At 51.4% G+C, this 21,855-nt stretch overlaps 3 protein-coding genes across 8 annotated transcripts; 1 reads left to right on the plus strand and 2 right to left on the minus strand.

Annotated features, from left to right (window-relative positions):
- Nucleotides 1–503: 503 nt before the first annotated feature.
- On the plus strand, nt 504–4,134 carry RPS19BP1 (ribosomal protein S19 binding protein 1). Of its 6 annotated transcripts, none has more exons than XM_057486347.1 (5): nt 504–770; nt 863–991; nt 3,076–3,173; nt 3,717–3,796; nt 3,906–4,134. In XM_057486347.1, the coding sequence occupies exons 1-5, from the start codon at nt 647–649 to the stop codon at nt 4,117–4,119; spliced, it is 645 nt and encodes a 214-aa protein (XP_057342330.1). In that variant the 5' UTR covers nt 504–646; the 3' UTR covers nt 4,120–4,134. The 6 variants fall into 6 exon arrangements, 5 of the variants coding, with proteins under 5 accessions (XP_057342330.1, XP_057342331.1, XP_057342332.1 ...); XM_057486348.1 differs by having other exon boundaries at nt 505–737; XM_057486349.1 differs by having other exon boundaries at nt 521–698.
- Nucleotides 4,135–8,952: 4,818 nt separating this feature from the next.
- ATF4 (activating transcription factor 4) lies at nt 8,953–11,003 on the minus strand. Its single transcript, XM_036891495.2, has 3 exons — nt 10,811–11,003; nt 9,957–10,274; nt 8,953–9,864 (listed from the first exon to the last, which is right to left on the minus strand). Exons 2-3 carry the CDS (start codon nt 10,180–10,182, stop codon nt 9,029–9,031), a joined length of 1,062 nt encoding a protein of 353 aa, XP_036747390.2. The 5' UTR covers nt 10,183–10,274; nt 10,811–11,003; the 3' UTR covers nt 8,953–9,028.
- Nucleotides 11,004–13,892: 2,889 nt separating this feature from the next.
- MIEF1 (mitochondrial elongation factor 1) lies at nt 13,893–19,883 on the minus strand. Its single transcript, XM_036891494.2, has 4 exons — nt 19,740–19,883; nt 18,449–18,626; nt 17,986–18,248; nt 13,893–17,464 (listed from the first exon to the last, which is right to left on the minus strand). The coding sequence occupies exons 1-4, from the start codon at nt 19,881–19,883 to the stop codon at nt 16,658–16,660; spliced, it is 1,392 nt and encodes a 463-aa protein (XP_036747389.2). The 3' UTR covers nt 13,893–16,657.
- Between the last annotated feature and the right edge of the window lie 1,972 nt (nt 19,884–21,855).

Consider the following 21,855-nt stretch of genomic DNA (forward strand, 5'->3'; position numbering starts at 1 on the left):
AAAGCTTTTTGTACGTGTAAATATCAATTGATGTTTACCATATTAGAAACTAAAACATAATTTTAAAAAATATCTATTAACTCATTTAAAGTTACAGTAGCAAACTCATTGCATGTTAACATAAATAACCTATTTTTATGAAAACAGTTATATTTAACGAAGCAAAATAGTGGGAAAACACTGTTATTATTTTGCATTTTTGCAAATACCTTTAACAGCTAGATTCTCATGCCGCACACGAACTGTGCGATATGCTGCTTTGGCTGAAGTATATGAAAAAAAAATCCCGCTCTGTATTTTTCTTTTTCGTAAAAATTAAAGAGTAATAACACCTCGCCCAGCCCCGGGAGGGTTGACCAACCAGGCTGGGCTGGTTGTGAACGGCTACCGGGAGAAGGCGTGGCCTAGCGCTCAAAGGACCGGTTGGGCCGGCATTGGACAACAGATGCGTCCTTCTGCGAGTTGGCCCCGCCCAAGTCCCCGCCCCTATTTCCTCTTTGTGGCGAAGTGTAACCCAAACGCATGCGTCCTAAGGAACGTACTTCCGCCCGCCCCCCTCCGGTACCTTCTGTTCCCGCTCCGGTTTCCGCTGAGGGCAGTCTAGGCGGAACTAGCGTGAGGCCCGTGGGCCGAGCTAAGCGCAGCGATGTCCGCCGCCCTACTGCGGCGAGGTCTCGAGCTGCTGGGGGCTCCCGAGGGTGAGGGGGCCTTCCCCGGACGTCCAAGCGCAGGCTGGAGTGCGGCAGGGGCAGTGGGCAGGAGCCCTAAGGGTGCGGGGCGATCCAGTCCGGGCTTGGTCCCGGTGGAATGGGAACCCTGCGCCCTCCGACCCGGGTCCGTTCCCCTCTCTCTTCCCCTACAGCCCCTTGCGCCGCGCCAGGCCAGGCCAAGCCGAGCCGGGCTCCGGTGAAGCGGACCAGGAAGGCGAAGGCGACCCAGGCCCAGAAATTGCGGAACTCGGCCAAGGGAAAGGTGCCCAAGTCGGCGCTTGGTGAGCTCGGGAAGGAGATGGTCGGGTCGCCCTTCGGGTCGGAGGGGGCGCTTGAGACAAGGCTTGAAACGTTCGCCAGGCCTCTCTGAAGCACTGAGCGCCAGGTGCGGAGCCGGGTCCTAGGAATGCGGAGGCGAACGAAAAACACTGTCCTGGCTGTTCTACAGCCCTATTGGGGAGAGAAGTATCAGTTTCAGAATCAGGGTAATTGCTAAGTGTGATGAGGCCTATGAACTAAGACTGTGGTGCTCTGAGGGTGATTTAGAATAAAAGACCAAATCAGACTCCTCTGAGGATGTGACATTTCGGCCCAGACCTGAAGGAAGTGTAAGAGTGAGCCTGAGGAAGGGTGTTCTAGAGAGGATATAACTCAAGCAGAGTCAGAAAGAAGTTTGTTGAGAATTTGTAAGAAGCCTGGTAAAGGTGACATGTAGTGAACGGAGTCAGAGTTGGAGCATTTAACAGTTAACGTTCTGTATGCCCAGTGCTGTTCTGAGCCCTGCACAAATGTTCTCATATTTAATTCATAACAGCAACCCTGCGAGGTCGGTACTATTGTTACCCCCATTGCACAGCTGCAGAAACAGACCCCTGGTACAGATAGAAACCAGGCAGTGCATTTCCAGAGCCCTGCTCTTACCCACTCAGTTCAAGTGGGAGGTGCTGTGTCCTGGGCTGTGGCGATGTGCAGATACCGAGAGAATTGTGCTGGTGGAGGGTGTGGTGAGGAAGGAGTGTTGATGGGCTTCAGTGATAAATTGGCTGTAAGGATGGAGGAAGAGGGAGACACCCAGTATAGAGCCCCGTTTCTAATAGAGCATCTTGGAAGTTGTGCCACTTCATGAGATGTACAGACTTGGGACAGGTCGGGTGTGGCTGGATGGTGTGCGGTATTTTGCCATGCGCAGAACTTGATGAGCTCCTGGTATGTTTTGAATCCCCAGGGCCTGGTGTAGAGATGTGTTCAAGTACTTATTTGTTAAAAGAACTGTGAATTCTAAGGAGGAAACAGCAGGAGCAAAAGTGGGGAGGCAGGACAGTGAGACAACTTTTGAGCAACAGTGATATTAGTGTGAAGCAGGAGCATAGCATGCCAGGCCAGGGGTCACCCTGTCCACCATGTGACGGTACAGAATTGATGAGTGAGGGGATTCTGGAACCTCAGTAGCCCAAGTAAAGAACCCCTCTGGCCGCCACCTTGGTCAGAGCTACATCATCTCTTGCCTGGATTACTGCAGAAGCCTCGTAACTGGTCTCTTCCCTTCCACTCTCTCCCCATCACTCATGTTATTCTCGCCACAGCAGGCAAAATCATCCTCTGAGGTCAGAGATCGGACCCGTCTCTCCTCTGCTCTGCACCCTCCAGTGGCTTCCATTGTACTCAGTGAAAGCCAGAGGCCTTATGGTGCCTGAAGAGGTCTCACGTGGTCTGCCCCATCTCCAACCTAATCTCTGCTGCTCTCACCATCCCATTCCAAAGCTTTCTGTTCTTCAGACACATTAATCACATTTCTTCAGGGCCCTTGTGCTGAGTGAACCTTGCCTTACCTAAAACTTTCCTCTCCCAGATAGCTACACTCTCTCCAAGTGTTTGCTCAAAATGTTTTTTTCATGAGGCTTTCTCATACCCTTCTATTGAAAAATGCAACCCTCCATCCTGGCATTTCTCATTTCTATTCACTATTGTTTTTCTCCATAAAATGTATCACCCTCTGAAATAGCATTTGCCTTGTTTACTTAAATCTGTCTTCCCACTGGAATATAAGCTCCGTGAGAGCATGAGTTTTTGTCTGTTCCGTTTGCTGCTCTGTTCTCTGCATGTAGAACACTGTCAGACACACAGTAAGCGCTCAGGACATACTTGTTGAATAAATCACCTGAGCAACTGGGAGCCGATGGGGGGCTTTCAGTAGGACCTGTGTGGAGAGAAGATTTGATAGAAAAGAGCTCAGGCTGTTGCAGTAATCTAGGGAGGGGATGACAGGGCCCTGGGGGTGGAAGTGGAGTGGGAAGACGTCAGGAGGGACCCAGAGGGCTTCCAGAGAGTACATCTGAAAAGATGCCACCCTTCCCACCATCCACAGCTGAGTTCCAGAAGCGAGAGTGTCGAAGCTACCTTGGAGAAAACCTGAAGTTTATGATGAGCACAAGAAGAAAGGTGGCTGAGTCGGTCACCCAGCAGGTTTGTCAGAGGGTTGGGCTGGGGGATGAGAGCCAAAGCTGTTCCTGCGACCCATGGGAGTCTCAGCCCTGAGTGCAGGGCAGAGGTTGGGCCACCCCCAGCCTCCTAAGAGCTAGACTATATTGCTGCGCTGGGAGGCTGGGTCTGGCCTTTTGCCTCTGTGGGCTTTGGTTTGCTCCTCTGTAAATGGAAATGATGTGCCCTGGTTCCTGGGACAGCTGAGGCCAGGTGAGAGGGTTGCACTTGGCAGGCTGTGCCAGGTTCTGTGGCTCCAGGGGGCAGTCTCTCGTGCCAGGAGTCACCATCCAGGGATCTGACTCACACACATCCCCAGATTGTGCGTCAGAACCAGGGTCGCAAGGCTTGTGACCGGCCTGTGACCAAGACTAAGAAGAAGAAGGCTGAGGGTACAGTGTTCACCGAGGAAGACTTTCAGAAGTTCCAGCAGGAGTACTTCGGCAACTAGGCTCCCAGGAGGGCACAGTGGGAAAGGCACACAGGCCCAGCCTCCTCCTCTGACCTCAGAGCCTCTGCTGGCCTCAGGACCCTGCCACACGCTGTGCTGCTGGCCTGGCTCAGGGAAGCCCTGGAGCAGGAGCCAGGGGGTGGCTGGAATGGAGATGGTGAGCTGGAAGCCCTGGAGCTGACATCTGCAGACATCTGCAGAGCTGACATCTGCAGGCTTGGGAGGAGCTGCATTTCTGACTGTTGTGTTTGCTTTGGCCCATGTAGGGCCTCTGGGCTGTTTGCTGTGGAGAGGCCAGTGACTGGGCCCTTGGGGGCCACACCTCAAGGAGTTGGCTTTCAGGCTTTAATAAATGTGGACCCAAGAGCTCTGTGTGTGCTGCGGTCTAATTTACGGGTATCTCTCATCTCCTCTGGCACCATGGGGCCTTCCCTCACTCGCATCTTCAGTGAGGTGCTTATAGCTCTAGGTCAGCTCTAGTCCAGCTCAAGTGCAGGTGGCTGCCCAGAAAGCAGTTCACCCAGTGTCTGCTCACACACCCCAGAGGGGCCCTCCTCCCTGGAGGTGGCAGCCACAGCTGAGAAAGGAGCCGCTGAGGCAAAAATAGTGCCGGCAGCTACCAGAGGCTTTGATCCAGGAGGCCTGCACCGGGCTGGGGAGTGAGCGCAACGTCACAGCCTGAGCCCAGGGCTTGTGTGCCAGTGGGCAGTGGGGGAGGGGCTGCCTTTTTATTCCCTCTTACCTGTCACATGCAGGGGACTTGGGGGTGACCTCAGGAAGCAAGTTCACACTCAGGCGGCACCCTTTCCGGTAGGCACATGCTGGGGACAGGCACTCCAAGGAATCCATGAGTGAGCAGGTGATGCCGACCACACTGGTCTTGAGCAGCTCCATCCATCTCCTCTCTCTCCCCTTTCCTTGCCTGAAAGGCCTCCGGAGGTCCTGGCCTTGCCCTAGAGGACTTCTGCAGGGTTCCCTGCGGCTGGGGCGGCTTGGGAGTGACGGTCAGCCAGCAGGTCCTTTATGTGCAAGGGGAGAGGGTGACACAGGCACACACAGACCCCTGCCCCAGGGGGTCTGATCCTGGTCATTAACCAGTTACGGGACAGTGCAGGTGGCGTCCATCTGAGCAGCAGGAAGCAGGCCGTGCAGCCAGGTCCAGGTGGACAGGAGAGGAGGGTGCTGTGACTCCAAACCATGGTGACCTCCCTTCTTCAGACGGACTTGTTCCAAAAGCAAACCAGAGGCCAAACGAGAGATGGGAAAGGCTGGGAGTCTTCCCCCAATGCTGCACCCTTCACCTGCTGAGCTTAGTGGCCCCAGGGGAGCGCACATACCTCTGGAGACTTGCTCCTTCAGCTTTTAAGCAGCTCAGCAAGAAGGTGACCAGACACTTGTTCTCTTGCTCTCCAGGAGTCTTCTCAGAAAAACAGGGTTACTAGCCACTGAGCTCCAGGGCCCTGTTCTCACAAGGACACACTGATTGTTCCATTATCAAACCTACAGGCTCCTTCACCCTTCCCAGGTGTAGAGTGACCACCCAACTCCTGGGGGAGGATGAAAGCAGGGTTCTGCCCCTTCTCTGCTTGTGAGTCCCAGGAAGCCTTATGTTACATTTGTACCAAGTAGCACTAGAGGTGCGTGTTCATGCCCCCTACACACGCCTGACGTTAGTGTTCACCCCTGAGATTCTGGCCCAGTAGGTTGGGGTAGCACTCGGCGATCTCTTTTAACAGCCCCTCTGGACAGTTCTGGTGCAGGTGCTGGAGGAGAGAGTGTGCTATGGGGGGTGGGGGTGCTGACCATGAGCCCCAGGATTGGGTGACAGATCTGGAAAAGGATAGGACCCAAAAAGGGCACTGAGTTGCCACATTCACGCCAGAGCTAAAAAGACTGAGGAGGCGGCGGCCTTCCCCAGCTGAGATGTTAGTCCATATAAAACACCTGGAAGCATTCGTTTCCCAGGTGGCTTGGGGCAGCTGAGAGACTTGGACAAAGCTGCACAAAGTAGGGAAGGATGGTGACCAACCAGGAGGGCCCCCACCATGTCTTCCTGTGCTTCCACAGTGGGGCAGGATGCTTGGGCCACCCACACTCCCTGGTCCTCTGACTGGAAGGGTTGACCAAGGGGCTGGACAGGAGTGGACGGGACTGCCATGCCAGGTATGACCTCACTGGGGCTCCAGCTGCAGGCCCACCCAGAGCTTGTGAGAATGAGAGGCGGGTCCCCATGAGGTGAGTAACTCTGGCAGAGCTGGGGACTGGGGAAGCCTTCTGGAAGAGGTGTTGTGGGACTGGCATGTACAGGGTGTGCCCATTCATTCCTTCCTCTGAGTCTTTACCCAGGCTGGCTTTCTTGGGGTGCTCTCCCCATCCTCTCTACGTCAACTTTCCCCAGCCTTTGAAGCCCAGTTCAGGTGCTCTTTCCTCCAGGCAGCCTGCCATACCCTCCCACCCAGAAGTCCCTGCTCCCTCCACTGAGGTGGCCCAGCCTTGGACAGTCCTGGCTCTGGAGCTGTCACTGTCTACTTGGTCTGAGCGACCATCTGCCGTCTCCCCACGGGGCTGTGAGCTCCCCTCCCCAGCCCTCAGATGCCACAGCTAGACCTCCTCCTGGTCTCCAAACTCCACTGCCTCCTTGCTGTCCCCACCTGCACGCCCAAGCAGCTTTTCAAACCACCTGAGACCGAGCCCACCGTCTACCAGTAACGAAAAGCTGAAATTAAAACCCTGCTCCCTCCTAGTTTTCCCCAACTCAAGAAATGGAAACTTTCCTCCCCTTGTTCCGGCGTCATCTTAGTCTCCTCTCTTACAACCCCATCCAAGCTTGATTTGCTTGAGCCCTTACCAGCTCTCCGCACCCCCACCCAGCCACCCGCCCCAGCCGGTTCCTCCAGCCTGCCTGGACGACTGCGGAGGCCCTTGCTTACCTACCACTCACCGGCTGTAGGAGGGGCCCTCTTCAAATAGAACCCAGTTTGTCTCTCCTGTTCCGGGGTCTCCCCAGGTCATGCAAAGGAGACTCAAGACCAATCAGGCTGCAAGGCCTGGGCGCTGTTTGGCCCGCCCCCTAGCTTCGCGCCCCTCCCCTGCCCCGGCTGCTGGGCCCAAGCAGCTTTGCTTCCTGCCGGCTTGGACTCGCGGGGACGTTCGTAAATACCCATCTTAAGGAGCAGATCCTGCCACCCCAGCAACTCCGCGTGCGCGCTCCCTGCCATCTCCACAACACGTGTCTTTCTTATTTTTACTGCTGGTCTTCCTTGCCAGAATGAGGGCAGTGGGTGCTCATGAATAATTGTAAAGAAACATGAAGGCCATTTCCTGATCTCCAGGACCCGCCGGCTTGTCCTGACAACAAAACTGGCGTGAAAGCCGAGAACAGCGGCCCCAGGCAGCGGCTGGCGTGAGGCTGAACTAGGTGCAGCGCCTCACCCTCACCCCCACTCCATCAGGCTTAGAGAACAGCTCCGCCCTGCCCTGATCAGCCAGGACTCAGGCTGGCCAAGGCCTACCAGGGGCCTCAAGCTGCTTCGTGCGGGGTGGAGTGCGGTACTGGACTTCACTCATCCCTGCCCAGCACCTAGTTCCCCTCTGTTGGGCTCCCAAGTACCTACAGGTACCTGAGTGTGGCCTGTCTTATGCCGCTGTCATTGCCTGTACCAGCTACCCCTGGACCAGCATCCAACCCCAGGCTTACATCAGAAAGAATGATAACCTAGCTCCTGAGGATTGTGAGCTCATAACCATGCCTCGGTGCTCTCCATCTTTCAGGCAGAGAGAACAGCAAGTGCAAAGGCGCAGAGGTGCAGGGACGTTGGGCTGAAGCACAAGTGAAGGATGAGAGTGGAGGGCAGGCCAGCAAAGGCCAAGTGTGGCCTATGATCTGAGCCTGTGGCCTCTGCTGGAACTTTTGCTTTATGTCATCCCCTCCTTGCCTTTTGGGTGTGGGCAACTCTACTACGTTAGTGGGCAAGTTACTCAACCTCAGGCTTGTGTTTCATCTGTATAATAGGGACGGTGAGATGATCCTTACAAGAAAGCATTTAATATAGAGCTTTTCATACCAGTGTTTGTAGAAGAGTTGCTATTTCTTTAATCCAGTAATTCCCCACTTACGGAGTTAGTTAAGCTGCTTAGACCTGGTGGTCAGGGTGAGCTTGTGACAATTTTAATACCTGGTTGGTAGCCTCTCTGATCTAAGGAAGATCATTAGGCTCAGGTCCGTGTGTGGAACACCTCCCCCTGGTGCCAAGGTTCCCATCTGGGTCACCACGTTGTATTCCAGCAGTGGGCTGGGTCTCATCACTGTTCAGACATCGGGAAGGTCAAATTTTAGGTCCCCACTTTCAGGTCCTCACAGGCCACCTGTTTCTAAGCTCTGAGGGGCAAAATAAAGAGCCCCTACTCTAGCAGTACACCCCTAACCTCAAACAGTGCCTCTGAGATCCTCCACCTCCACGTACCATTCTATAGGCCGTGAGATGGTCTCATTATGGGGACTTCAGTGATGGAATGCAGAAGTGCTCACAACTGTTATCACGGCCTTACTCCCTTCATCTACATTTTTCACATGGGAAACTGGCTTTGAAACCAAGCTGATCCCCCAAGGATGCAAGAGGCTCTCCAGCACATCCACCAGGTTGGGGTGTTTTGTATTCACAACCTGATACCAAGTGCCTGCCTGAGCCTATGACACCTGCAAAAATGAGCCAGCCAGTCGTTTCATTAAGGCCAAGTGGCTCTCAGGGTTGCTGCCCTGACACCTACACACGGCAGGCCTTCAGCCAGCTGTGGCAGCTGAGGGAGCTTATCGGTGAGGGTTCCAGTGCAACTCTAGTCAGGAATTCAGCTACAAGCCATTTGTTCAAGCAAAACAGCTCTTCTTAGGACAGGTTCTTCCAGTAAGAGATCTGTAACTGTTGAGAACTTCCCCGTCAAGCCAAATCACCTCATGTTGCCAGCTTGCAAGGACTGGGGCTGTACCTGGAGACTAATGGCAGATGCTGGCACAACACAATGCACACAGCATTAGGAGACGGGCTGTCCTGGCCAACCTGTCAGTCCCCTTAAGCTAAAGACCCCAGCCTCAATCCATCCAGGGGTTAACAGCAGCTCTCACTTCAGGTACCACCGCCTGTTTCAGGGATTCTAACATACTTCTTTGGCCCATTAACCCTCATCTACAGCCCAACAAGGTAACAACACTCTGAGCTCAAATTTCAAGTGCCCTAATTCCCATTCATGGATCAATTATTTCAAACGGTGTTGACTGAATTTATTTCCCCAACTCGAGAAACCACGTGTCTGCGCAGGTAACTTTCACTACAAAATAATTTATTACAAGTTAGCACAAGCCTCTTATGTACAAGCATACTCCTGACTACCCTAACTAGGGGACTTTCTTCTTCCCCCTTGCTTTGCGGACCTCCTCTATTAAATCTTTCAGATACTGGATCTCCTTGGCCAAAGAATCTGCCCTCTCTTTCAGAGCCTCATTCTTCTTTTCTAGTTCTTTACACTCCCCAGTGAGGGCCTCCTGCTCTGCCCTCTTCTTTTGGCGGTACCTAGTGGCTGCTGTCTTGTTCTGCTCCATCTTTTTCAGCTTCTTATCCAGTTTTTCACCTTTTACTTTTGATGCTGCCACCCTCTCCCCAGGAAGGTCATAGGGTTTGGGGCGGGCAGTGCCAGACAAGACACCTGGAGACAATAGACCCTTACTTGGGGAGCCCCTGGAGGTAGAGGGGCTATGCTGGGGCGAGCTCAAATAGGGCTCTGGGCTCATACAGATACCACTGTCATTATCTGAGGGGGCATCCTCCTCCTTTATGCACTGAGGGATTGTGCTAATATAATCGGCAGAGTCTGGCTTCCTATCTCCCTCAGAGATATCCACTTCACTGCCTAGGTCTAAACTAAAGGAATGGTCTGGAGTGGAGGACAGGGTACCCGGGGATAGAGGAAGAGGTTGCAGGAAAGTTAAGGGGGCAATCTGATCTGATTCTGGTAAACTCTCTGGGAGATGGCCAATTGGGTTCACTGTCTGGGGTGGCTCCTTATTAGTCTCCTGGACTAGGGGGTCAAAGAGATCACACGTGTCATCATCCAACGTGGCCAAAAGCTCATCTGGCATGGTTTCCAGATCATCCATATTCAACAGGGAATCAAAGTCAAACTCCTTCAGATCCATTTTCTCCACCATCCAATCTGTCCCGGAGAAGGCATCCTCTGGAAAAGATTTAAGATAAGAACCAAGTCAGACGCACAAGGCAGCAGGCCCACGCCACCGACCTGCTGGCAGATAAAGGACACCCACTCACCCTTGCTGTTATCTGAGACACTGGTCAACCCATCCACAGCCAGCCATTCGGAGGAGCCCGCCTTAGCCTTGTCACCAGAGAACCCATAAGGTTTGAAGTGCTTGGCCACCTCCAGGTAGTCGTCTAAGAGGCCTAGGCTTTCTTCAGCCCCCAAACCCGACTGGTCGAAGGGGGACATCAAGTCCCCCACCAACACCTCGCTGCTCAGGAAGCTCATCTCGGCCATGTTGTGGGGCTTTACTGGAATCGAGGAATGTGCTCAATTCAAAAGTGTCTTTGTCGGTTACAGCAACGCTGCTGCTGGATGCCGTGAAAAGCCTGAACAGGAAGCAGACCAAATCCCATTAGCGTCACTCAACCCGACAATTTCACCTTTGCACCCAAGAGGATGGATGGCCAACCTGCACTCTCCTGGGCTGTGCAGAGTCGGACACACGCGGCCCCGGAGCCATCGCGCCCCACCTCCCTGCTCCCGGGCCCGGCTGCACAAGATGGACGCCCTCGGCGCACAGCCATCCCCGCTCCCGGCTCCAAATGCAGCCGCGGCCCCGCCCCGTGACTCACGCCGCTTTGCGGCGCCGCCCGGCCGCCATCTTGGCTCTGCCACGTTTCGCAGGAGGCAGGCGGGACCCGGTCGGCGCGGGGCCCGAGGCCACCGAGGCTTCCCCCCACTTGCCGGGCAGCGCTCTCCCGACCCAGAGGCGCAGGCGTCTCAGGGACACTCAAACAGGGCCACGCGTCCCGGGCGCTCATAAAACCGCTTCCCCTCCGCGACGCCGCCGGGCCGCGGGCGCACCCAAGCCACCAGAAAGCCCCGGCCGGGGGCACGCCGAGGGCCCCGCCCCGGTACTCACGCCATGGCTTAAGTTGCTTGGAGGTGCCGCTGCAGAGCCTGGTGCTGCTGCCGCCGCTGCGAAGGCCAACCTGCCGCAGGCACTGCTGCCTCTAATACGCCATGGCGGCAGCCGACGCTGCGGGAGCGGAGGGAGAGAACGCGCTGGCTAGGTGAGCCTACATTGACAGGCGGGAGGAGAAGAAATGGCGGTCGCGCGTCGGTCGCGAGCCCTTTATAGACGTTGGCCGCAGGGACACATCAGAGAGCACATCCTTCCGCCGCGATCACGTGCTCCACACTGCCCACACCCTCGTTTCCACATACCCGGCACCCCCTGCTGTTTCCAACCCACGAATGTTATGCCCAAGGTGCATCTGTGAAAAGAAAATAAGTTATTTCTGAGACCTCAAGAAAGGAAAAAGTCGTACTACTTCACAAGGCTTCCAAGATCAGAGGGTCACTTCCCTCTGCCGCCGGAGAGCGCGGAGGGATCCTTCAGACACGCTTCGCTTCCGGTATTAGCATCGGAGGCGGGGAGAGACGTCTTTCATCCCTTGGAAGGTTTTTATTGTGAAGTCCGAAGCCGCCTGGTTATCGCGCGAGATGCGGGCGGAGAGAATCTGTCAAGCTGATTGGCTAGGCATGATGAATCATATATACCTAGGCTTTTTATTGGCTCAGACTATCAGGTGGGCGGGCTTCGCGGCGAGGATGCCGCGCATTCGCGCGGGAAGGAGCTGAGGTCAGGGAGCTTCCTTGCTACGTTCTAGTGTCTGCCCGCTGTTGGGTCAAGTTTTTCTATAATGACTTCTTCCGCCTGGCCCTCCGGTAGCCTGCCCCACGGAGACCAGGGCGTCCCAAGCAGAGGCGTCAGGCCACCCCTGCGGTCCCCCCGGTGGGCCACAGCGGAGCTCCGGACTAGCGACCAGGTTCAGGCCTGAAGATGAAAACTGGGCAAAAGGGAATGTAATTTCGTGTGCGTTTTCACCACATGCAAGCCCTTCAGTAGCTGAAAGGGGAGACTGAGGACCTCACTCAGGAGATCACTCGATCCATGCACACCTGCCATCAAAAAGCTAGCTCTGCATCCTTAGCTCTGTAAAGTCAAGTCGGGAAGATGCATAATCCTGTATCTTAACCTGTTGTATTTTTACATACTCATTTTGCTAAAATAAAGCATAATCCCTAAGGAGAGATTTTATTCAGCTGGTATCTCTCTCAGGATAGTTCCCATTAACTCCCAATTCTGTAACTCACAGGCACAACCGCTTCCATCAAGTCCTTAACAGCCCTGTGAGGACCGAAGTTGAGAGCCCATACCCACTTGCAGGGGGTTTGTGTTTCTCAGCAGCAGTCTTGTCAGAGCAACTTGCTTTCTCAACTGAGGAGCTGTGCCAAGAAAGCTCTCCACCATCCTCAATTCCCTCCATAGTCAGGCCCTGGAGCTACCTCCATTCAATCTCAGTGGGCTGTAGGAGTACTGCAGTGCTGTGATGTCAAAAAAACTGGGGAGGACTGTCCTAGATAACTGCAGACCATTCATTGACTTGATTAAATCTAGCCCAACAATTCGTTTACAATAGTAAACTGAAGGCTTAAGAGTTGAAGTGTCTTGCCCAAAAGTAACAGCTCCCAGTGGAGGCAGTATTGGGTAGTGGGCTCAGAAGACAGATTTTAAGGGCAAACACAAAAGAATCCTAGCTCTTCCATTGATTAGCTGAGACATTTTGGCTAAATCACTTATCCTTGCTGAGCCTCAGTTTCCTTATCTGTAAAATGAAGCTAATGATGAGTACCCTTGCCCTTAGAATGAGGTAAGATATATATGTAAAGCACTGAGCAAAGTGCCTGGTACCTGGTAAGTGCTCAACAGAGGGTTGTTACCATTACTGTTATTAGAACTCAGGTTTTCCAACCCTGACCACCCAATTCCCCCTCCCCTTCTCCACTACATCCTGCGTCCTCAGAGGACTCCTCTAGTATTTACCAAGATGAAACCAACAACTACAAACAAAGCATACTGGATGCTGGGATGTTTTTTCTTTCTTCTTGGAGGATTGCATCAAAATACACAATAGTTATCTAGTCTTCCCATGCAAAGGCAGTAAGAATTGCTGAGCCACTAGTCTTCCAAAGATGTAACTAAGACCCCACAGGGCATGTCTTCCTTTTGCTATATGGAGAGATTTGTCAGTGCCTCCTGATGGATGACCATAGGGATGGTTAGAGAATTAAAGTAATACCAGCCCAGTTTCAACAATGCAGAGGTCTTGGAAGAATGACCCCAACAGTAGCTTGTCCCATCCATTCTATTATGGAGACCCAGACTGAAAAGTTCCTAGCTGAAAATGCAGAACCAGTACCACTCCTCTAGGAAAATGTTTCATGCCATACAGAAAAGTCAAAGCTGTTGGGAAAGAGACTTTTATTTTCTTCCCATGCTGTGTAAGGACATCATGTTCCCCAGCTTTATTTCCTCCCTCAAGGAGGCAAAGGATAGCTGTTCTCTGGGTCTCAGAGCTAAGCTGCTTCTATATGGACTTAGCCAAGACAGGTGACTGATTCCAAATCTACCAACTGCTACTGAAGAGCAGGCAAGTGACTGGAAGGCACGTTATGGACTTGGCCTTAGGGACCAAGAATTTAAAGACTGCAGGGTGATTAAAATGAAACGGTGAACATGTTGTATGCACTTAACCCCAGAACCCACATCTCTGGTATTTGGCCACTTAGAATCAGCAGTGTCTAAAAGGGCTACAGCCTCACAGCTCTAGACCTAAGTGTCTCTTATCATTCTCTTTGGCCTTTAGCTTCAGCAGAAGTTCAGAACTCTAACAAATCCTGCGAGAGCAGGAGTTCTCAAACAGGGTCACAGTCCCAAGGAAGATGTACCATGGGAGAGGACTCCGGACACAAGCAGGGATCCCTACTCACAGAATTCCCCTTGGGGCCTTTCTGGGGCATTTTGATCCTGAAGCTGATTCCTCATCAAAACCATTTGCACTTCCAACTTGAGTGGAGTACAAGGGAACAACATCAGCTAACAGGTGGACCAAGAGGGGCTGAGACCCAGGAGGAAAGACTACAGGCCCCAACACAACTTTAGCAATGAACTTTGATTATTTATTTGAAAGGAAAGTCACACCAAAGAGTGTAAAAACAAACACTGTTGTCCTGAACTAATTTTTTAGGAAGGGGCAACAGAGAAACAAAATACACTTTCCAAGTGACTAGGTTTTCAAGCTGATGAGTATATTTTTTAAGCACAAGGCTAACAATGTGAGTTTAACCAAGATGATGCAAAGAAATTTCTAGATGGAGAACTAGGAGCAGATGCTATTACTTCAGGCCTTAAAGGTGGGCAATAAATACTGAGGAGGAAGGCAAAAAAGGCAGGGAGAGGCACTACATCTTTCCCCAAAGATTAAAGGGTTTGGGGGGGCAGGGCACAGAATGTTGCCCTTTTCTATCCAAGAGTCTCAAAGCGCTTGCCTGTCTTCCATGTTTTATGAGGCTTGCCCAGTCTGTCGGCAAACCCACCAGGACCAGGGCTGAGAATTCCCACTGCTGCTAGTTCTGAGGACTTCTAGGAGGTCCTTGTTTGTGAAATGGCGAAGTTCTGGTTTTCGGTTTTGTAAAACATAGTTAAGAAACAGAGATGATCTTAGAAAGATGTTCTTTAAGAGAAGTGATCAATTCAAATGACAGCTATACTTGGCTTTGATAATTTGGGACTTAGTTTTTTACATCTTTTCTCTTTTGAACTCTCCTTCCAATATTTTACATGGAATGTGGTCAGAGACACCAGCCTGGGAAAATTGTAGGCTTTATGATACTCTCATCGGGAAAACCAAATCTTTTCACCTCAATCAAGAATAACCCATGCTTTTGCAACACTTTATGAGAGTCCTACCCTCATCCTCCCTTCTAATGGATACCAGCTGCAAGCATCAGAACCATCAATGCCAGGCTCCACCCAGGACCAACCACCCAGGGTAGCACTCAAGCATATTGATCTTTTTAAAGTCCATTTTGACTCTGATGGACAACCAGCGTGGAGAGTCTCTCAGGGTTCTGGGCTTCACATTTTTCATTCTCTCTCAATATCTTCAAACAAATGAAACAACTGAACCACTTTAAGGAACTCTTGCATATGTATGAGAGAAGAGGCAGGAGGATTCTCCAAATATATCCAAAGTTAACTACATTGTGTAGTTCTCAATCTCCTAATCCATGACAAAAACGGGACAGGAATCTACCCTAAATTCAAAGGGTAGCTGAGGTTTCAGAGCTATTTAAAGTCATTTCATGTCACTGTATTGGGAAGGAATGAGACAGTTGCAGAGAGCTTCACCAGAATCCTCTGATGGAGAGGTAGTAATAGATAAAGCAGTAAGACGCGATAAGAGAAGAAAAAAATACTGGATGGGCAGATCAGAAATTATCAACCGCTTGCCATAAACAGGAAAAAACACAGAACAAGAAGATGCACTGACACCGTGTATTAAACACTCCTCCTCACCCTCAGGATACTTTTTACATTGCAATAAATAGTGCAATTTTAGCAGCCAGAAACGAGGAGGAACATGGGAAGTCCCCACCTCCCTCTCCTGCACGTTATCCCTGTGCTGTCCAGGAGCGGGTAAGGGACAGGACGGGGAGAGGTCTGCGCAGAGTTGCTTGCCTTTTGGCCTCTGGAGGTGGCTGAGGAGTTCAGCAAACACTCCTTTTCCATTTGTATGGCTCCACTGGGGAATAAAGGGCTGGCTACTGGGGCTGTTCCTGCCCTAAGGCAGCATCCTAGGCCTGGCAGAGAGAAACATGGTCACTGAGCCCCCACTGGTGACTGGGTCATCCAGCTGATGTTCAGCTGTCTGTCACCCTCCCTCCAACCTCACGCTAAGGCTGTGTCCTTGAAGGCCCTATCCTAACTGGCGGTGAGGCAGGGACAGGAGTGAACAGTGCCCTGCTGCAGAGGCACTAGCCTTGCAGCCCCTTCCCTCCCGTCTCATCTGACTCCTACACACAGCGGTGCAGGCGCAGCCACGGATGAGGCACGGACATGAGGCGCTCTCCTCCTCCCAAGGACCTCTCCACCATCCGTACTGCCCCAACTCCACTCTCTCCTGATGGCCACTGAGAAGCACAGTCTCCAAATAATTTTGTATCCAGTTTATCTTGATCCCTCACACCCGTGTGGTCAGTTCAGGCTCCCTTGAGAGACCTTCCCAGCACTTAGGAATATAAGTTAGCGGGGGTGGGAAATGGGCTTCTTTTCCAGGAACCTGGATCAAAGGCTGGCTCTTCTGCCAGCTTTATCCCCAGAAACCCTAAATACTGTAAATACTGTCAGAGCACTCACTCTGCAGAGTTCAGCTTGGAAACATGCAGTAACTCTTCAGTGACATTCAACTAAAAGGCAACATCTTGATTAGGCATAAGTGTTCCAGGGAAAAGCACAAAACAGAAGGAATGACCAGGAGGAAAAGAGGGAGACACAAAAAGGCGCAGGCAGAAAGGGGCAGGACAGATGGAGCAGAAACCCTGGGACCAACCCGCAGAACACTGAGTAGCCTCAACAGCTTCAGCCAGTGCTCCGCCTTCACAATTCATTCTAGAAAAAAAATTAGCCTGGAGCAAGGGGGAGGGAGAAGTCGGGGCCACAGTGTTTGATAACAAAAATAGAAGGGGCTGGGTGAGAAAACAGGAAACAGATGTCATGCTATTCAGCATGAAGCAAACAAGGCGAAGACCAGCAAGACAGGAGGCACCCAGGGACCCTGTGATGCACCAACTCTGCAGCCAAGTGTTTCTAAAGGAGAATCCAGTCCCCAACCGCCCAACAACCACTCTGCCTTCACCTGCCCTAAGTCTGCAGCAGCACCTCTGGCTCAGACAAGGAGCAATATAGAGTGTACCCCAATTCATCTATCTCTTCAGGTGTGAGCTCTGCAAATAAGTTCACCTTGGGGCTTAGGGCACTGGGCAAGACTCCGGCCTCTAAGTAGCTGATGAGTCCCCTCAAGGCCTGCAAGAATCGGTCTGCCAGCATATCTGGAGACCAGTCAGCCTCCTCCTGGGCCAAGTGGAGGATGACGTTGGTGAGCTGGCTGGCAGTGAGGGGGCCCAGAGCCGGAGTGGACTTGCACACAGCCTTGAGGATCTTGAGGCACAGAGATCGACAGCCTGAGTCGGCCTGGTCCAAAGCTCGCAGGCGAGCCGTCTCGGCAGGACGCAGGCTGAGCCGCCACAGGTTGTCATACTGAGCTAGCCGGTGTGGTCTGGCCACCAAGACAGTGTCACCAAGGGTCACTGATGGCAGAAAGTCAATGATGAGATGCTTGTCATGCTCATACTGTACTTCCAGGGTCAGGGCCTCTGGGGGTGGTGCTGGTCGGATCACATAGTCCAAGAGAGACCCTATGGCCGGCCAATTGATGGAGCCAGCCACGACCTTCTCAAATGTGTCTGCCACTGTCTTTGGGGAGAGGTAGCCCCCCACCACGCAGCGGTCCCAGTAACTGCTGCCACGAGGGAAATACTCGGGGTTCTCACGACGAACCAGGAAGAACCCAGGGACATTCATGATAGTGTCCTCGCCAGGGATACAAGACCACAGGTTCTGCTCCAGCACAAGGGGCACAATGAGTTGGATGTGGTCAGCTGTCACCACCTGTTGGAGCAGAATTAAATGGGTTTGAGGGATTTAATCTGCTCATGAGATATGCCTCCCCAAACATAGGTCCCACCATCTTGTATTCCACCAACAATAAAGAAAACTAAGAATTCTTTCACGTCACTGTATCAATTCACACAGGCTTTCAACCCAGGTCTGTCAGACACCAGAGCCCATGCTCATTCCGTGTGGCACCTCATTTCTGGACACAGAAGTAGACAGGACATCCCCCATGCCTTGAAGACCCAAAAAGAGAAGAAACTAGAAAGGAGAGACAGGAGCAAGAGTAGAGGAAGGAAGACAGTTTCTTAGAAGTTGTAAGTATGACTAAAAACAAGAAAGGGTTATTAAAGATGACTCAAGATAGGGATCTCCAAATGCTATCACACTGCAGAATTCAGTAGTAGCAAGACCTCAGTTTCTCTGGCAAGCTGGGAAACGGATCTTTTGTACCAACAGTACTACTAAGAAGCATCCTGGTCAGTACCCAACCCTACCCTTCGTGAGAACCTTGTTACCTGCAGGTCATCATAGAGGCTGCCACTCAGGTACATGTCCCGAAGTGGCATGTCAGGCAGCTTGGCCCGCAGGAAGCTCCGGAGCTCAGCACATATGTCCACAGCAGCTTGCTTGGCCCGAGCCTGCTCACCAGCAGGGATGGCTGCCCGGTTCCGGTAGTAAGAAAGAAGTTTCTCCTGCAGGGACATGCGGAGTCGTGACTTCTTCAAGTCTACCTGGCCCTTCCTGGCCAATGGCTTGGGCCGGGGTGGGCAGAATGTATCTGCCAAGGCAAGAGAAAGAGGCATGTGAACTCTGCCCATGCTCATTTGATCTACAGCTGCCTCAGCTCCTTTGAGGGCTTGGCCCAGTACTGGTGTGATGCCTGGCACATATGTGCTCAAGAAATGTTTGCTGAATGCAGGAGTAGTAAGTACTAAGAACCCAGAGGTAAGTCCCAGAATGGGTAACAGCCTTTCTCACCTGTGTCAAAGGCGGAGGAGTCTGTGGGAAGAGTCTGCAGGGACCGGCTCAGGCCTGTCTTCATGTCCCTGTTCAACAATCGGGGGGAGCCCATCCAGGCTGGTTCTTCCCAACTCCTTTTCCCTGAATGGCTCAGGCGGGTGGGGCTGGTAGGGGCACTGATCGCCCTGTCATACATCTGAAATAACAGAGGACCTGCACATGGACCCACCTTTCGTCCCGGTCCCCTCCTTCCCAGCAGCTTTGTCCTAGTGAATTAACTACTATTTTTCAACAACGTTGTTGTATTCTGGATAGGGAATACTTCGCTCCACACAGAAAATCTTGGGAAATACTAAATGATGTAAGTAAGAAACACCAATCAATTATGTGAGAACCCAGAGGTAACGGTTAATATTTTGATATATTTCTTTCTGGAAATACATATTCATAAATTAGGACCCTACTCTATATACACTCCTGAAACCTGATTTTTTCATTTATCATTTCCCCCATCACTAAAAATGAGGCAGTGTTTAACACTGTGGTACATTTTTGACTATACCACATTGTACCTTATGAATGTACCATAATACTGAACACTGATTCATTTATTTAATAAATATTTACTGAGTGGCCAAGGCATGCCAGGCATTGTTCTAGGTGCACAGAGTAAGGCAGTAAACCAAAGAGACTGAATCCCTGCCCTCACTGAGCTTTCTGTCCAGTAGAGGTATATATAGGCAATATGTAATAAGCAAGTTGAAAGTATGAAGGCAGATAACCATTAAGAAAAAGTAGGTTGTGGGGGATCATGGGGAGAACAGTGTATCACAGAGAAGGGACATAGTGGATCTCTGGCATCTTGCTGCACTGATGGACAGTGACTGCATTGGGGTATGGGGGGGACTTGGTGGTGTGGGTGAATGTAGTAACCACATTGTTTTTTCATGTGAAACCTTCATAAGCGTATGTATCAATCATACCTTAATAAAAATTTTTTAAAAAAAGAAAAAGTAGGAAAAGGGAATAGGAAGTGCATTGTGGTGGAGGTGTTGCTATTTTAAATAAGGACATTTTGGTTATTTGCAATGTTTATCTCACTGGGATGAACTTTATTTGTATCTCCAGTGATTTCTTTAGGGCAAATCCTAGAAGCAGACTTACTGAATTCTCTTACAGTCTCATCTACTGACACCAAATTACCAAGCTGAATTCTCACCAGCAGTATCGGAGTCTAGCTCCAGGTCAGGGGCCTGTTGCAGAGGCAGCCTCCCGCCCCTCCCTCCCCAGACCCGTGGCACCCGCTTACCCGCTTCACCGCCAGTGTGGCGATGCCCAGCATGGCTGCCCCACCCACCCCCAGCACCAGCCGGGCATTGGAGAGCACAAAATCAATAGCCGTGCCAATGCCATTGTCATCCTTCTTGCCTTTGCGCTCACCAGCGCCCGCCATTGTGCACCTGAGGATGAAGAAAGAACACAGCCGTCACCACCCAGGATCCCAGGAGCCATCCATCCTCCGCCCTTCCCATCAGGCCAGTCCCCAACAAGTACTTTCTTTAGGGCTCCCAAACCCTTGGAGGCTCCAGGCTGGAGAGGGAGAGACCAGTTCCCTCCGTGATGCATCTGGATGCAAGGGGGAGGAACTGATCAGACTAATTGTGGGAAGTCCTCTCCACCACTTTTGTGAAAGCATTAAGCTCGCTGTCGATCCTTGCTTGCACTAGAGTGAAGTACCCCAACAAGCAAGGCAACCCTCTCCCTACCCCTTCCCAAAACTACAATGCAGGTCACGTTTTGATCCTTTGGCCACTACTTCATGAAAGGTTAGGTCTAACCTGATAGGTTAGAGAATGCTCACCTAACCTGACCGCATCACTTCACACACAGGGAGGTGACTGGCCACAGGTCCCCGAGAAGGGGAAAGGCAGAGCCATCTCTACAACTCAGGACACCCCGCTCCTACATGCTGCTTGTTCTACTACATCACATTCACTCTGACCCAAATCAAAGTGTTCCTACTCAATCGGTTTCTGCAAAAAAAAACCCAAAAACCCACAAACAACATGGACCAAACATACTGCACATGGAGACTTAACTCCAAGCGCCTATGTGAGGAAGGTCCAAAGAAGGAACTAACCCTCTGTGGACACTCTCACTTGACGAATGCTTTGTGTCCTGGAGAAGGTGTGGAGGGTGACTACAAGAAGTTCATGTGAGGCGGGCACCATGAGACCAAAAATAATCACAAAGGATGCCGTAGATGCAGTTGTTAACTGGGAACAAAAAGTCCATTTGTTCAAATGCACTTGGGAAACGAACTAAAATTGTGGTTCCTGGGCACATACAACAGAGGTGCCTCCTGTACAGCATTCAAGCAAGGTGAGCACATATTTGCCTCCTGGAGTCATCCTGACTGAAGTTTCCCCCTGTCCCCAAATAAGCCCACTTCCCATGGAGTTGGAACACTGGGCCTGATCCAGATAAAGGATGGCAAAGTGATTCCCATCTGAATACTGCTCTTAACACTGCTACTTCCTTCTACCTCCTGTGTCCTATACACCCACAGAAGGAAAAACACAGCTGTATGCCATTCAGGGTCCCACTCTACCCAGGATAAGAGGATGGAGCCACAATCACTGGGTGTACCTTCCAGTGCAAAGTAATATTCTTTCTAACACCCTTACAACTGGGTATTACTATTTCACACTTCCTGTCCCTTGCCTATAGCTGCCCATTCCTCGAGGAAGAAATATTTATGACTCTATTTATTCCAGCAACTAGTTAATTAAGAGTCACTGTCAAGTCCAAAAGACTTTTTTTCCCTAACTAGGGCTTATAATCTTAGTGACACTTTTTCTTTTCTCTACCTTTTAAAGTCACTGGAAGCTTCAGGTTTAGGGACCTGATGAGAGACTACTTGGCCAAATGAAATACGTTCCCACTTCAAGTCCACAAAGCAAGTGCGGCCAAGAAGGAGAGTTCAACTTTGTATCTATGGGTGGGGTCAGGTGAGAAGGCTGGTTACTCTCCATCCAGTGGCCACTGAGACAGAGGGACAGATCCACTCCACTGAGGCCGAGTAATCCAATCAGGACAAATGTTACTCAGTTCCCCACACATAACAATGACCACTGTCTTATTTTTTAAAAACTAAACAAAAGAACCTTTACTGATCTATTTACAGTAGGAAGAACCACTGAGTGATGTTGGATGTGATGCAGCAGGACCAGAAGGGCATATCCTCCCTCTAAGCAGAAGCCAGAGGAGCCTCCCAGGCCTTAGCCCATCTAACTGATAATACAGCATTAACAGAGAGAGCCTGGGTTTCTGTCAGAATCCTGAGAATGAGCTCCTGCCTTTGAGCCCTGACTTATTAGCTGGGTGACCTCCAATGACTTACTTAGCCCCTCAGCTACGAAAAG

Source organism: Manis pentadactyla, chromosome 10, assembly GCF_030020395.1.
Source record: "Manis pentadactyla isolate mManPen7 chromosome 10, mManPen7.hap1, whole genome shotgun sequence".
NCBI lineage: Eukaryota > Metazoa > Chordata > Mammalia > Pholidota > Manidae > Manis > Manis pentadactyla.

Excerpts from the sequence above, each read along its gene's own strand:
- RPS19BP1 (XM_057486347.1), top strand. The coding sequence starts at position 647 with ATGTCCGCCGCCCTACTGCGGCGAGGTCTCGAGCTGCTGGGGGCTCCC. Across the intron at positions 3,174-3,716 it reads CTGAGTCGGTCACCCAGCAG|GACCCTGCCACACGCTGTGC; the intron begins GTTTGTCAGAGG and ends TGCTGGCCTCAG. Across the intron at positions 3,797-3,905 it reads GGGTGGCTGGAATGGAGATG|GGCCTCTGGGCTGTTTGCTG; the intron begins GTGAGCTGGAAG and ends TGGCCCATGTAG.
- MIEF1 (XM_036891494.2), bottom strand. The coding sequence starts at position 19,883 with ATGGCGGGCGCTGGTGAGCGCAAAGGCAAGAAGGATGACAATGGCATT. Across the intron at positions 18,627-19,739 it reads CCACACTGGCGGTGAAGCGG|ATGTATGACAGGGCGATCAG; the intron begins GTAAGCGGGTGC and ends CTGTTATTTCAG. Across the intron at positions 18,249-18,448 it reads CTCCTCCGCCTTTGACACAG|ATACATTCTGCCCACCCCGG; the intron begins GTGAGAAAGGCT and ends TTGCCTTGGCAG.
- ATF4 (XM_036891495.2), bottom strand. The coding sequence starts at position 10,182 with ATGGCCGAGATGAGCTTCCTGAGCAGCGAGGTGTTGGTGGGGGACTTG. Across the intron at positions 9,865-9,956 it reads TGTCTCAGATAACAGCAAGG|AGGATGCCTTCTCCGGGACA; the intron begins GTGAGTGGGTGT and ends AATCTTTTCCAG.